Source organism: Amblyraja radiata, chromosome 34 (assembly GCF_010909765.2).
Source record: "Amblyraja radiata isolate CabotCenter1 chromosome 34, sAmbRad1.1.pri, whole genome shotgun sequence".
NCBI lineage: Eukaryota > Metazoa > Chordata > Chondrichthyes > Rajiformes > Rajidae > Amblyraja > Amblyraja radiata.
The window spans coordinates 10,628,716-10,644,927 of NC_045989.1; the positions used below are offsets into that span (position 1 = coordinate 10,628,716).

General features: G+C 42.4%; 1 protein-coding gene across 4 annotated transcripts in view; it reads right to left on the reverse strand.

Annotated features, from left to right (window-relative positions):
• The window catches only part of map2k5 (mitogen-activated protein kinase kinase 5), a 235,402-nt gene extending 224,940 nt beyond the window's left edge, over positions 1-10,462 (reverse strand). For all 4 annotated transcript variants that reach the window (XM_033050038.1, XM_033050037.1, XM_033050039.1 and 1 more), the window contains exon 1: positions 10,271-10,462. In XM_033050038.1, coding sequence (XP_032905929.1) covers positions 10,271-10,396 — 126 coding nt within the window. In that variant the 5' untranslated portion in view covers positions 10,397-10,462. The remainder of the gene's footprint in view (positions 1-10,270) is intronic.
• Positions 10,463-16,212: the final 5,750 nt, after the last annotated feature.

A 16,212-nucleotide genomic window follows, 5' to 3' on the forward strand; every position in this document is an offset into this window, starting at 1 on the left:
GCCACACACAAAGGTAGCCATCAGGATGAGGGCAACATTTGGCACGTTTTTGCATCCATTGTCCATGAATGTGCATCGTGACCAGGAAGAAGGCTCAGGTGATCGGCAAGACAGAGGAGCAGGGGACAGGCCAAGCACAGCTGCCCCAAGAGCATCCCACGTGGGCCAATTAACCTGCAAACTTGCAGGTCTTCGGGATGTGGGAGGAAACTGGAGCACCCAGAGGAAACCCACGCGATCACGGGGAGAATGTGTAAACATCACACAGACAGTACCCGAGGTCAGGATTGAGCCTAAGTCTCTGGCACTGAGACAGCTGGTCTACCAGCTGCATCTCACCGGAAGAGATTTATGGTTAATACACCGAGATTATGAGAAAAGTCATATTTTGATTCATTGCAAATCAACAAGAAGAAAGGGAAAACAGACTGGACACAATGGGAAGGAGTTTGGGATGGACTGATGTGTTCTCTGAATCTTCATTTTTTTTAAATAATACCTTTGATGAAGCCTCTGTTGATCATATTTTCTCATTTCCATTTGACAATGTAAAGAGAAACGGTTGCTAATGCAAATAAGAGCAGGAGGTTTTACAAATAACCATTTTTTCCCATTCATTAAATATACGGCAATCAATTCAATATGCTCGACCATGTGTTTATCCATCTTGAACCCAGGAAAGATAAAACACATCTTAATGATGAGAAACTTAGAACTGCAAGAGAGCAGAGAAATTTTGGAAACCAAATACACAAATCGTTAAAAGCCAGCAGACCAGGTACAAAAAGCAATTAAAAAGCTAATGGAATATTGGCTTTTATCACAATACAAATGTGAGGAAATTACGCTTCATTGCAGGGATCTGTACAGTGTATGGCACAGTGGTAGAGCCCATTTCCTGCTGTATCTCTAAAATTAAAATCTTAGTCGAGTACTGTGTTTAGTCTTGGGGATCACATTCCAGGTGAGCTATACTAGCCTTAAAGTACATACATTGCAGACACATTCATTAGAATGACACTGGAGTTCAGAGGCTTGTGTTGGTGTTGGGTTTAATTCTTAGGTATAGTTAAGTAGGAAGGTAGACTTTGGAAACATACTAAACCTAACTGCCAAATTCTAATTTTGTTATTCAATGTTCGTTGAGTCTGCCTAGTCTTATCTGAGAGTGTAAGATCACCAACTGTATAACCTGCAGGCTAAAATGTATACTATTAAATCACTTTGAATGTACGCTACCCAAAAGTATGACGACATACTTGACAAAAACAAGAAATTCAACAGTTCATCAGTCTTGGCATGTCCACTCCATTAGAACATTAAGAACCAGAGCTAGAGATGACGTAAGGATAAATTGAGTATTATCTTAAGAAATCATAGATACGATAGTAGGAAAACTGATAGGGAACCATCAGTTAGAAGAACTTAAGTTTGGATTATCACCAAACACGTGGGATAGATGAGGTGGACATCCATCCACAAGTAATACTTGTGTGGAAACACCACCATCAGTTTATTGTCGATAATTCTTTGCATATGTATATTATGTGTAAAAAATATCATTGTTTCCTAAGAATCCAAATGACTCCAATTGAAGATTTTTCCTTGCATGTTCACATTGATCAAATAAATACTTGTTAAGTGTGATTCTCAAGGTTCTAAATGGAACTTATTTAAACTCTTAAAAGGATCTGAAAGATCCTTCATATTCACCCCATTTCTCCAGCTGTAGAATTATCAAAGAGATAATAAAATTATAGCTCAGTCACTCCGCAACAAAATTAAAAGTCGCCTATTCACAAATAAGATAGTGGATATGTAGAAGTAATGAAGGCTAAAAGTACTTCAGCCTATGGCATAATGCCTATCTATACTACTCCCCCCATGTGTTTGTCCAAATATCTCTTAAATGTTGTAACTGTTCCTGAGAGACTGCAGAAGAGTCACAAGAATCACAAACTTAAACCCACATTCCACAAAGGCGATAAATTCCAATCCATAGCTACAATGCAATGCAAACAATTTCCTTCTAACAGTGCCACAGCTGGCAGAGATGCTGTCTCACAGCAATAGAGAGCTGAGATTGATCCTGACTTCAGGTGCTGTTTGTGTGGAGTTTGCATGTTCTCCTTGCGACCATGTGAGTTTCCTCCCAAATCCCCAAAATGTGTGGGCTTGATTAATTAACTTATGCAAAATTGCCCCCAAGGAGTGGATGAGAAAGTGGAATAACATAGAATCAGTGTGAACAGATGACCAATGTTGGTGTGGACAGTCTCCATGTCCCTCTGATCATATGTCTATTGGGAGCGGTCACATACTCAACTACAGTGCATTTTAATAAATAAATAAAATTTGCTTAGAAAATGGAAGAGAGATTGGATCAGGGAGAATTCAAGGAAGATGTGTAGCAAACTCAAAGATGTAGGATAGAAATTATCACAGAGATACAATGAGATCTATATAAATAAAGTGCAAGATGTTTATTCTATTAAAAAGGATTTTATTTAATAAACTGAGGATAAATAAAAAAGGCCTCATGATTAAAATTGAACCATATGATAAGCTAGAATGCTGAAGATTAAAGAACATTGTTAAACGAGAAATTAAAACAGGTGAGAAAGAATAGGCCACATTTACAAAAAAAGTAAAAAGAAGCAAAATATTTCCACAAATACCAATAAAAACAAAAATAACTTAAAGAAAGATGGGGCTTTTGAGAATAAAAGATTATCAATATGTTAATGATGATCAAAAATATCAGCAAACGATAGATACATCACTCTTTAATTAAGAGGTGCGTAGTTGAGCAAGACAATGCAATTACAAAGCTTATAATACATTGATAGTGCTTCTGACATTTGTAGAATCATGAGTATATTGGAATAAAAAACAAACAAACTGCTGGAGTAACTCAGCTGGTCACGTAACATCTTCCCCCTAGTCGTAACAGGGACAGATTCCCCCGCGTCCTTACCTTTCACCCCATCAGCCATCGCATACAACACATAATCCAACATTTTCGCCATCTCCAACGGGTCACATCTTCTCATCTCCACCCTTTTAGCCTTCCGCAGAGACCTTTCCCTCCACAACTCCCTACTTAACTCAACCCTTCCCACCCAAACCATCCCCTCCCCGACCGCGAGGTGCAACACCTGTCCCTATACCTCCTCTCGACTCTGTCCAGGGACCCCAACAGTCCTTTCAGGTTAGACAGAGGCTCACTTACATCTCCTCCAACCTCATCTACTGTATCCGTTGTTCAAGATGTGGACTCTTATACATCGGCGGGACAAAACGTAGACTAGGCGATCGTTTAGTTGAACTCTTTCAATGAGTCAGCCTAGACTTAGCTGATGTCACAATTTCCTGACTAGTCTGAAGAAGGCTCTTGATCCGAAACGTCACCCATTCATTCTCTCCAAAGATGCTGCCTGTCTCCTGCTGAGTTACTCCAGCATTTTATGTCTATCTATGGCGAACATGGATGTGACATTTCAGGAAGGGACCCTTCTTCAGAAAATTGTGGTTGGGAGAGCAGAAATGGGTGCTGGTCCGAATGGGGCACAAGGAAGGAAAGTGGGTGAGGAAGGTCTTTAGGGTAGATAAATTGGTGAATTAAATTTTCATACCATTGGGTTGTAAGCTACACAAGCAGAATACGAGGTGCTGTTTCTCCAGTTTGCATGTGGCCTCACTCTGGCAATGGACAAGGCCCAGAACAGAAAGATTAATATGGGAAGGAGTGTTAAAATGGTTAGCAACCGGGAGATCCAGTAGACCTTTGCGGACCGAGTGCAAGTGTTCAGTCGCCAAGTCTACACTTGACTTTGCTGATATAAAGGCCACTTTGGGAACACTGGATGCAGTAGATGAGGTTAGAGGATGTTAGTGTAGATGTTAGTGTAGATGAGGTTAGTGTATGTCTAGAAGGACTGATGGGGTTCCTGGATGAATACGAGGGAGGAGGGGTAGGGTGGTGCGCAAAAATGGGTGAATCAAGTATATGCAGAGGGAACGGTCTCTGCGGAAGGTGGAAAGGGGTGGAGATTGGAAGATCTGGTCGGTGGTGAGATCACGTTGAAGGTGACAGAAATGCCAAAGAATTATGTCGTGTATGCGGAGGTTGGTGGGTAAACGGTAAGGACCACGGAAACTCTATCTTTGTTCTGGCGGGGGTGGGGGGGGGGGATAGCGTTAACATAACTGGGAGGAGATATAGTACTTATAACTGTAGGAATTAGTGGGATTGTAGTAGGTCAGTCAATAGCCTGTCCCCTGTCTGACAGAGAAATCAAGAAAAGGGTGAGGTGTCAGGGATAGCCTAAGCGAATTTGAGGGCAAGGTGGAAGGTCGCAGTGCAATGGCATAGCAGTTGAGCTACTGCTGAGCAGCGACAGACACTTGGGTTCGATCCTGACTATGTGTACTTGTCTGTACGGTGATTGTGCGTTCTCTCCGTGACCTGCGTGGGTTTTCACCGAAATCTTTGGTTTCCTCCCACACTCCAAAGACGTACAACTTTGTTAGTTAATTGGCTTAGTATAAATGTAAAATTGTCCCCAGTGTGTGTAGGGTAGTGTTAATGTGCGGAGATTGCTGGTCAGTGCGGTCTCGGTGGGCCGAAGGGCCCGTTTCCACACTGTAACTCTAAATTAAACTAATCCTGCATGGGTGCAGGAGTCAGCCACGATGCTGTCATCGATGTAGTGGAGAAAGATGGTGCCAGTGTACTTTTGGAACAGTCAGCTATTCTGATGTACGACTAGATCCAAGGCAATCATAAATTAGTCTCATTGAGCTTTTGCTATCAGGTTTTAACCCCACATCAGTAAAAGGATTTCTCTCGCCAGGATGTGCTACCAAACCTGAATGAGATTTTCACCTGAGATTTTTAATAAAAGCAGCTTTGCTGGAGCCAATATTATTCTTGAAACTATTTAAAGAGCCAATACTTTCAGAGCATTTTATTTTAAATAAAATATTCATATTTTAATAGCTATTCTGAGAATTGGTTTCTTGTGGTAATACATTATTTCTGGATTTATGCATTTAGAAAAACAAATTAGTTTTGAACCCAAAAAAGGAAATTATTTTTTATTGGTATTGTCCAAATTTGATTTTTTAATCGCACGAGTTAAACTGCATGTACTGTTGTATCACAACATGAGGGTCCCGTTTCAATCGAGAGATTGAGTACTGTCGGTGTGGAATTTGCATGCTCACAGTATCTGCTTGAGTGTCCCCCAGATGCTCCACTTCTTCTCACATGACAAAGATATGCTGGTTTGTAGACTAATTAGTTGTTGTAGATTGTCCCTTGTCCAGGTGATATCTAGGAGGATCAGGTGTTGGTAGGCATGTGAGATACAAAAGGTTAGTGGGAAATAAATGTAGGAATGAGATTGGTGGGATTGCTTTGAAATTTAGCATTGACTTAATTGGCTGAATGGCCCAATTCATGAGACATTTGAAATATTACATACTGTAAAACGTAAATCAAAATAATTTTGATAAAAAGCATAATAAAGTCAGCTGTTATTATTACTCAAGAGGTCAGGCTAGTGGATAAAATGATAGTGCTAATGCTTAAGATTTATGATCAATATATTGGTAAATTAAAAAAATCTTCCAGCAAAGGTCACTGGGGAGACTTTAAACTAGAATGGTTGGGGCGAGGGACCCAAATAGAGAAAGCTAGTAGACAGAATGGGAGGCAGGAAGCAGAAAAGGGAAGCACTCGGACACAAGAGGAGAAAGAAAAAAAAGGAAATAAACAGAGAAGAAGAGACAGGGGGTTTCTTAAATGTGCATATTTTAATGCTAGGAGCATTGTAAGAAAGGTGGATGAGCTTAGAGTCTGGATAGACACCTGGAAGTATGATGTTGTGGCGATCAGTGAAACATGGTTGCAGGAGGGCTGTGATTGGAAACTAAATATTCCAGGATTTCGTTGCTTCAGGTGTGATAGAATTGGAGGGGCAAGAGGTGGAGGTGTTGCATTGCTAGTCAGGGAAGATATTACAGCAGTGCTTTGGCGGGATAGATTGGAGGGCTCATCTAGGGAGGCTATTTGGGTGGAACTGAGAAGTGGGAAAGGTGTAGCAACACTTATAGGGGTGTATTATAGACTGCCAAATGGGGAACGAGAATTGGAAGAGCAAATATGTAAGGAGATAGCAGATATTAGTAGTAAGCACAAGGTAGTGATTGTGGGAGATTTCAACTTTCCACACATAGACTGGGAAACACATTCTGTAAATGGGCTGGATGGTTTGGAGTTTGTAAAATGTGTGCAGGATAATTTTTTGCAGCAATACATAGAGGTACCTACTAGAGGAGGGGCAGTGCTGGACCTCCTGTTAGGAAATGAGACGGGACAGGTGGCGGAGGTATGCGTTGGGGAGCACTTTGGGTCCAGTGATCACAATACCATTAGTTTCAATATAATTATGGAGAAGGTCGGAACTGGACCTAGGGTTGAGATTTTTGATTGGAGAAAGGCTAACTTTGATGAGATGCGAGATGATTTAAAAGGAGTGGACTGGGACATTTTGTTTTATGGGAAAGATGTAGAAGAGAAATGGTGGACATTTAAAGGGGAAATTTTAAGAGTACAGAATCTTTATGTTCCTGTTCGGTTGAAAGGAAACAGTAAAAATTGGAAAGAGCCCTGGTTTTCAAGGGAAATTGGACATCTTGTTCGGAAAAAGAGGGAGATCTACAATAATTATAGGCAGCATGAAGTAAATGAGGTGCTTGTGGAGTATAAGGAATGTAAAAAGAATCTTAAGAAAGAAATTAGAAAAGCTAAAAGAAGATATGAGGTTGCTTTGGCAAGTAAGGTGAAAGTAAATCCAAAGGGTTTCTACAGCTATATTAATAGCAAAAGGATAACGAGGGATAAAATTGGTCCATTGGAGAAACAGAGTGGGCAGCTATCTGCAGAGCCAAAAGAGATGGGGGAGATATTGAACAATTTCTTTTCTTCGGTATTCACCAAGGAGAAGGATATTGAATTATGTGAGGTAAGGGAAACGAGTAGAGTAGTTATAGATACTATGAGTTTCAAAGTAAAAGAAGTACTGACACTTTTGAAAAATATAAAAGTGAATAAGTCTCCAGGTCCTGACAGGATATTCCCTAGGACATTGAGGGAAGTTAGTGTAGAAATAGCCGGGGCTATGACAGAAATATTTCAAATGTCATTAGAAACGGGAATAGTCCCCGAGGATTGGCGTACTGCGCATGTTGTTCCATTGTTTAAAAATGGTTCTAAGAGTAAACCTAGCAATTATAGACCTGTTAGTTTGACTTCAGTGGTGGGCAAATTAATGGAAAAGATAATTAGAGATACTATATATAAGCATCTGGATAAACAGGGTCTGATTAGGAACAGTCAACATGGATTTGTGCCTGGAAGGTCATGTTTGACTAATCTTCTTGAATTTTTTGAAGAGGTTACTAGGGAAATTGACGAGGGTAAAGCAGTGGATGTTGTCTATATGGACTTTAGTAAGGCCTTTGACAAGGTTCCTCATGGAAGGTTGGTTAAGAAGGTTAAACTGTTGGGTATAAATGCAGGAATAGCAAGATGGATTCAGCAGTGGCTGAATGGGAGAAGCCAGAGGGTAATGGTGGATGGCTGTTTGTCGGGTTGGAGGCAGGTGACTAGTGGGGTGCCTCAGGGATCTGTGTTGGGTCCTTTGTTGTTTGTCATGTACATCAATGATCTGGATGAAGGGGTGGTAAATTGGATTAGTAAGTATGCAGATACCAAGATAGGGGGTGTTGTGGATAATGAAGAGGATTTCCAAAGTCTACAGAGTGATTTAGGCCATTTGGAAAAATGGGCTGAAAGATGGCAGATGGAGTTTAATGCTGATAAATGTGAGGTGTTACACCTTGGCAGGACAAATCAAAATAGGACGTACATGATAAATGGTAGGGAATTGAAGAATACAGTTGAACAGAGGGATCTGGGAATAACTGTGCATAGTTCCTTGAAGGTGGAATCTCATATAGATAGGGTGGTAAAGAAAGCTTTTGGTATGCTAGCCTTTATAAATCAGAGCATTGAGTATAGAAGCTGGGACGTAATGTTAAAATTGTACAAGGCATTGGTGAGACCAAATCTGAAGTATGGTGTACAATTTTGGTCGCCCAATTATAGGAAGGATGTCAACAAAATAGAGAGAGTACAGAGGAGATTTACTAGAATGTTGCCTGGGTTTCAACAACTAAGTTACAGAGATAGGTTGAATAAGTTAGGTCTTTATTCTCTGGAGCGCAGAAGGTTAAGGGGGGGACTTGATAGAGGTCTTTAAAATGATGAGAGGGATAGACAGAGTTGATGTGATCAAGCTTTTCCCTTTGAGAATAGGGAAGATTCAAACAAGAGGACATGACTTCAGAATTAAGGGACAGAGGTTTAGGGGTAACATGAGGGGGAACTTCTTTACTCAGAGAGTGGTAGCGGTGTGGAATGAGCTTCCAGTGGAAGTGGTGGCGACAGGTTCGTTGGTATCATTTAAAAATAAATTGGATAGGCATATGGATGAGAAGGGAATGGAGGGTTATGGTATGAGTGCAGGCAGGTGGGACTAAGGGAAAAAAGTTGTTCGGCACGGACTTGTAGGGCCGAGATGGCCTGTTTCCGTGCTGTAATTGTTATATGGTTTATATGGTTATAGGCAGAGCAAAAAGCTGCTGTACCCATGGGGAGCAATGGAAATAAATCTCAATATAGAAATTAGAGCATATTAATAATAAATCATAGACCAGCAGTCCTCCACTCCCCATCAAAGTGCAGCGGTCCTCCACTCCACATCAGGGGCCAATGGTCCTCCGCTCCCTGGGGTGGAGGGTACGACACCAAGGAGTCCCATGCAACCTGTTTCTCTCCCGGTTCACAAACTCGCTACCAGCCTGCAACCTTTGCAGACTGGACGAGTCTGTGTTCCACGTCTACATGGAGTGTGTGAGGTTGCAGCCCCTGTTCCAACATCTAAAGGGGTTGCTCCTGGCCTTCTGGCTGCACTTCACACCGACCATCCTCATCTTTGGACACCCTGTGCGTAGGGGAGAGGGTAGAGCTGAAGATGTCTTGGTTGGTACACAAAAATGCTGGAGAAACTCAGCGGGTGCAGCAGCATCTATGGAGCGAAGGAGATAGGCAACGTTTCGGGCCGAAACCCTTCTTCAGGTTGGGTTGCTCCTAGACCTGGCCAAGCTGGTCATCCACGAGTCGTGGCGCCATGCGGAAGAGGGTTCCGCCCGAGGCCCTTTTCCGGGGTTACGTCCGTGCCTGGATGGTAATAGAGAGGGACTAAGCGCTGACCACGGGCACCTTGGGGGATTTCCGGGACCGTTTGGTGCCGTGGGGTGGGGGAGGAATGAATCCTCAATAAGAATTGTATTATAGTATTTGAAAATGTAGAGTCTTAGATAAACTGGTGATTTGGTATTATGGTGGTGGGCGTGTTACAACGGCCTTGGTTTGTAAATATTATTTTGTATCAATTATTTATGATATATTAATAAAAAGGGCCAGTGGTCCATCGCACAGTATCAAGCGTCAGCGGTCCTCCACTCCCTATCAGGGGTCAGTGGTACACTGCTCCCCATCAAGGACCAGCGGTCCATCACTCCCCCCCCAGCAGGAGCCAACAGCAGCTCCCATCATCAAGGGGCCTGCAATTCACTACCCACCATCAGGGGCCAGCAGTTCACTGCTCCTCCCACCAAGGACCAGTGATCCTCCACTCCCCGTCAAGGACCAGCAGTTCACTGCTCCCCCCACCATCAGGGGCCAACAGTTCACCGCTCCCCAACAAGGGCCAGCGGTCCCCCACTCCCCCAACAGGGATCAACAATTAACCATTCCTCAACAGGGGTCAGAAGCTCACCGCCTACCATCAGGAACCAGCGGTCCACCACCCACAATCATGGGCGAGACGTTCAACGCTGCCCAACAGGGGACAGCAGGAGCCAGAAGGTCCAACGCTGCCCAACAGGGGACAGCAGGAGCCAGAAGGTCCAACGCTCCCCGCATCAGGAGGCAGTGTCCTCCACTCCCCATCAGAGAGACCAGCAGTTCACTGCACCCCCTGTCAGGGACCAGTGGTCCTCCACCCACAATCATGGGTCAGCAGTCCAGCTCCCACCATCAGAGACCAGTGGTCCTCCACTTCCCAGTAGGGGCCAATGGTCCACCACTCCACCCCAGCAGGAGCCGGTGGTCACTCCCTCTCCTACCCCCACCTACCAGCACGTCTCTGAAGAGGAGCTGGGAGCCGGGCGGGATGCTCCAGTCCAGGTCGCCGCTCGCCACCTTGATGCGGATGACGAGCTGCAGCTGCGTCTTGGGCTCCATCTCACGGGGCACGAGCATCGCTAGCGCGCGGCCTCATCCTCCGCGACCAACGGCCGGGCCCTCAGCGACCAACGGCCGGGCCCTCGCGCTGCCTCCTCTCCCTCTCGCGCCGCTGTCCCGTCCCGTCCCGTCCCGTCCCGCGGCTGTCGTCAGCGCTTCCAACAACGCAATGTCTGATTCTGATCAGCTGCGGCCGGTTTAATTTGTGCTTCTGCCGCTCTTATTCCCACCGATACCGTCCCTCCAGCTTGTAAATAAAAGGGAATGTCAGTCTATAACCACACCGGAACCAAAAATGAGGGCAAGCGGAGATCACTCGGATACGTAATAGGAAACACGGCCTCCAGCTCGGCGGCCATCTTTGTTGTTCTGACTGAAGGTAGAGGTTGCCAACTCTGCAGGAGGATTCAGGTATTATGATGGACACTGTCTGTTTCATTTACTAGGAAGTTAACCCCAAGGTTGATACATAAACATATTTGAAACTTCTCGTAAGTGGAGTTCATAAATTGTTCACTAAGTGATGGCAGAAAACTTCAGACATCTGACTAAAGTTGGCAACCATCGTGAAGGATGGATGTCCTTACTTAAGAGTTTGCATGGGATCTTGAAATGGTTTTTATTAAATGTAATAATAATTTATTTTAACACCTCATGGGGCAGAGGAAACATGAATTTTATCTCCCCCCATTTACCAGTGTGGACCAGGGTGAAGGTATCTAAAGCAGGCGTCCTGGAGAAAGAAGGTATGATGGATGGATACTTTTTCCTGTAGTTTATGTGTGACTGGGTATAAAGTAAATTTAAAAAAGACTTATTTTCTCTGAGTGACTTTAATATTATACATTTTAAGGGCTTATTTCTAAATAACTGATGGCGAGTAGGAAGCTTGCAAATTAATAAGAGTGCAGGGGCAATGTGTTCCTGTTAGGGTGAATTTAGGAAACCCTGGTTAATGAGAGATATTGAGACTGGTCAGAGAAAAGAAGGAGACGTACATCAGATTTAGAGAGACAGGATCAAGTGAATCTGTATATGAGTGTGTAGGAATACACTTAAGAAGGCAATCAGGAGGGCTAAAAGGACGTGAAATAGAGCTGACAGGCAAGGTTATGGGAGGAAGCTTTAGAGATGGGAGCTGCCAGGATTTGGATAAGCATGGAGTGATGAAAAATATTCGGCATGGGTTTGTACATGGAAAATCATGTTTCGCAAATATGATAGATTTTTTTGAAACGGTTACCAAGAGAAGCAGTACCAATATGGACTTTAGCACGGCCTTTAACAGGTCTGGCATGGTAGGCTAGTTAGGAAGGTCAGAATGCATTGAATGCAAGGTGAACTAGACAATTGGATTCAAAATTAGCTTGGAGGAAGGAGTTAGAGGGCCGTTCTGGAGGGTTGTTTTTCTGATTGGAGGCCTGCGACTAGTGTGCTTCAGGGGTTTGTGCCGAGGCCACTGCTGTTTGTTATATGCATTAAAAACTTGGATGACAACATAGTTAACATTGGTAGTAAATGTACAGATGACACGAAAATTGGTGGCATAATAGACAGTGAGAAAGGATTTCCAAGTTTACAACAGTGTCTAGATTAGTTGGGAAGTTCAGCCGAGAAATGGAAAATAAAATCGGACTCTGACAAGTATGAGGTGTTGCACTTTGGTATGTCAAACCAGGGGGGGGGGGGGGGGGGTTGTGGGTGGTTACATAAAATTGGAAAATTCCATGTTCATACTATTAGTAGCAATGTCACAAAATTTTGAGATTTTAAAAATCAAGTCTGTAATTTATCCCATCAGATAAAGCATAAAAATAAGTTTAATTTGACATCTAATTCACTTTCATATCTCAAGTATTTAAAAAGTTATGGCCATTTTCATACTCGGAAATGAGCATCTTGTTCCCTATTGATTTTCTATGGACATAACAAAAAGTTGTGATCGTGAACAGTCAAAAGCCCATAACTTTCTTAAAAATTAAGAGAACTGAATGAAATTTTCAGTTATCATAGATTGAAGCATTCTGAAACAAATATAAAATAATCTTACTTGGATGACCTGAAATTATAGCATATAATTAGTTAGTTACCTAATTGTAGCTAATTTCAGACTTCAATTACTAGATCTAAACATCTATCCATTTCTTAATAAATGATTAACATTTTTAAATAGCCTAAATGTCCAAATAATATTCACAAATAATTCACAATAAAACATGATTTTTAAATCTCATTTACATTAATTTATAGGCCAAATGGAAGGAATTCAGTGTTCAATTGCTGTAAATAAATGCCCATTTAAATCAGCTTTCCAGTGGGTCCCTGTGGAACGCGCTGGTTTAGAACGTTCACATTGCGGTAGATTTGTGCCTCAAATGCCGAGAAAAATACTGCACGATATAATGGGCCCAAATTGAGCTACTCGCAATATTAAATTTTGTATAAAAGGATCTTTAGAAGCCCTTTTGAATGTAAAAATATACAACCTACCTTCTGCTATTTTCTTTATGAGACCCTGCGGTTGCTGACGGTCGCGGGTTTAAAGATTGATTTTTAAACTACTATAACTATTATTCAAGGCCTTTAAACCTAATAATAGCTTTTGCGACGGGGTCTATCAGCGATTTTTCGTTAATAATTAACTAGGCTGAACATTTTCGATTGGAACAGCTTAGAGAAAATCGCGTTTTAAACCCGCCCCCTCTAAACGGCGCCAAAATCGCGCACAACCTCAGCGGCAGATATTCAGCGACGCTTCAGGTAGGCTTTGCAACATACCTACTATTAGGTTGTAAGAGACACAAGCGGAATATGAGATGTTGTACTTGTGCAGTTTGTGTGTGGCCTCACCCTGGCAGTGGAGGAAGCCCAGGACGGAAAGCTCAGTTAGGGAAGGGGAGTTAAAATAGGTGCAGGGAGCGCAAGTCTTCTGACTGCAGAATTTGCATTCTTCCATCCTGTCACACCTTTTGTCTTTTCATCTCATCTTTCATCTTCCATGCTGTAAAATTCTATGATTATGTATATTTGTTGCCCAAAATTCTTGATTTCTTATATACTCAGCAGTTGAGTATTCATACCATGTCAACGTAGAGAATTCTAAATGTTTATAACTCTGTCTACAAGTAAATTTCGCCAATCAGTCCAAAAGTGCTGAAACCCCAGCACCTGGTTCCTGACCATCCATTTCGAGAACATATCTCTGCATCTCCGTTTCAGTTTGTTTAGTTTATTGTCACGTGTACAAGGTACAGTGAAAAACTTTTGTTGCGTGCTATCCAGTCAGCAGTAAGCATGATTACAATCAAAGCTTTACAATGTATTACAGTACAAGGGAATAACTGTTCTTGTTGGCCCTTGTCCGAATCATGTATATCTCAATGAGATTACCTCTTCCAAATGCCAGTGACGAGAGACCCAATCTTAATCAGTCTGTCCCCATAGGACAGCCCCACCACCTCAGGAACCAATCTCATGAATCAAAGCAGCAACCAATTTTGTGACCAAGGTTCAGTGCCACTGGGCAAGTGTATCCTTTTGATACTGCAAAAAAGATTTCACCAAAGAACATAGTCTCAGCATGACTTCGTACTTTTGTACTCGAGCCCTTTTGCAATAAAACCCAATGCACCATTTGCTTTCTTAATTGCTTGCTGTAGTTCAACATTTACCTGCAGCATCTCATCAACATGTACTCGGTACACCAATGTTTATTAGTTTCTTGCTGTTTTTCAGTTCTTCCTGATCTCACATTTCCCTACATCTGTGCCAACCATGCCCATCTACTTAATCTGTGTTTCTTTGCAAATTCATTGTATCCTCTTCAGTTTATTCCCAACTAGCTTCATATAATTTGCAAAAGTACTTGGTCTTCTCATTTATGCATGCACACATTGTTGTTATTTTAAAACCCAGATTGTTGTTTTTGCCAGGATGCCAGTCCTGGTCTGATTTAAATGGTATATAAAATACTTATCCCAATAGAACAATTTTTATGTTAATGTTTATACTAATCTGCTGAACCCTTAGAATTTTAAACATTTGATATTTTATGTTTTCTAACAATTAAAGTCAATCATCCAGCTTCATTTCTCAGTACCTTCCAATGGCCCTTTAAATGTTCTATTTTTTCATTTAAAAAAAAGGATTTTAGGCCATTTTCTGATGGGTGGGAAGGAATCCAAATTACAATATTCCTTTTGCTTAAAAATAAAGTCATAATCACTTTGTTTTTAGCGATTATCCTCAATCTGTTTACTCATTGCTGACTCTTAAACCTATAGTGTAGGAAGGAAATGCAGATGGTGATTTAAATCAAAGATAGACACAAAATACTGGAGTATCTCAGCGGGACAAGCAGAATGGGTGATGTTTCAGGTTGAGACCCTTCTTCATACTGATGTTAGGGGAGTGGGAGGTACATAGATAAGGAAGTGGATAGATCAGGAAGTGTAAGGTGTGAAAACGGGTCAAAGGGATTGGAGATCAAGGAAAATGTAGAAAATATTATTATTAGTTGGGAGAAGGTAACAACAAAGCAAACAGATAAAATGTAGTCGGGGACAGTATGACTGGTTGGAGAACTGGGAAGAGGGAGGGGATGGAGAAAGGGAAAGCAAGGATTACTTGAAGTTAGAGAAATCATTGGTCATACTGCTGGTGTGAAAGCTGCCCAAGCAAAATATGAGGTGCTGTTCCTCCAATGTGTGCTGGGCCTCACTCTGACTATGTAGGAGATCCAGGACAGAAAGGTCAGTGTGGGAATGGGAGGGGGAGTAAAATGTTTAGCGACTGGGAGATCAGGTAGGTTTAGGCGGACTAAGCGGAGTGGTTAAGCGAAACGATCGATGAGCCTGCACTTGACCTCACCGATATACAGGAATAAACACCTGGATCAGCAGATACAATAGATGAGGTTGGAGGAGGTGCAAGTGAACTTCTGCTTCGCCCGAAAAGACTGTCTGGGTCCTCGAACGGAGTTGAGAGGGGATATATAGGGACAGGTGTTGCATCTCCTGTGATTGCAGGGGAAAGTACCTGGGGATATGTGGTTTGGGTGGGAAGGGACAAGTTGACCAGGGAGTTGCGGAGGGAACGGTCTCTGCGGAAAGCAGAAAGGGCTGGAGATGGGAAGATGTGGCTAGTGGTGGGATCCCGTTGGAGGTGGCGAAAATGTTGTAGGATTATGTGCTGTTTGCAACGGCTGATGGGGTAGAAGTTGAGGACAAGGGGGCCCTGTTATGAATGGGAGGGAGGGGGAGCTAGAGCGGAACTGTGGGAAATCGAGGAGACCCTAGTTAGGGCCTCATCTATACTGGAAGAGGGGAGCCCACGCTCCCTAATAAATGAGGACATCTCCGATGACCTGGTATGGAACACCTCATCTTGGGCACAGATGCGGCGTAGACGGTGGAATTAGGAGTAGGGGATAGAGTATTTACAGGAAGCAGGGTGGGAAGAGTAGTCGAGATAGCTGTGGGAGTTAGTGGGTTTATAGTAGATGTCAGTTGATAATTTGTCTCCGGTGATGGAGACAGTGAGATCAAGGAGACCTATAGATTGACCTTTGATTGACTGATAGAAACTTTTCAAAGTAATTCATATCAAATCATTTATTCAACTGCAGCAGGAGTGTTGTTCCTCAGATTCAAACTGATTTGTCAGTGGCGTGAATAAACTTTCAACACTTGATATATGGACATTGATAAAAAATAGCTTTGGATGATCCAGACACTGTAACTCAAATCGCGTTGAAACGTGTATTAGTATGGAATTTGGTTTATTTATTATGCTCTATTTGTACACCAGTATAAAAGATCCAAAGTTTAAAACTT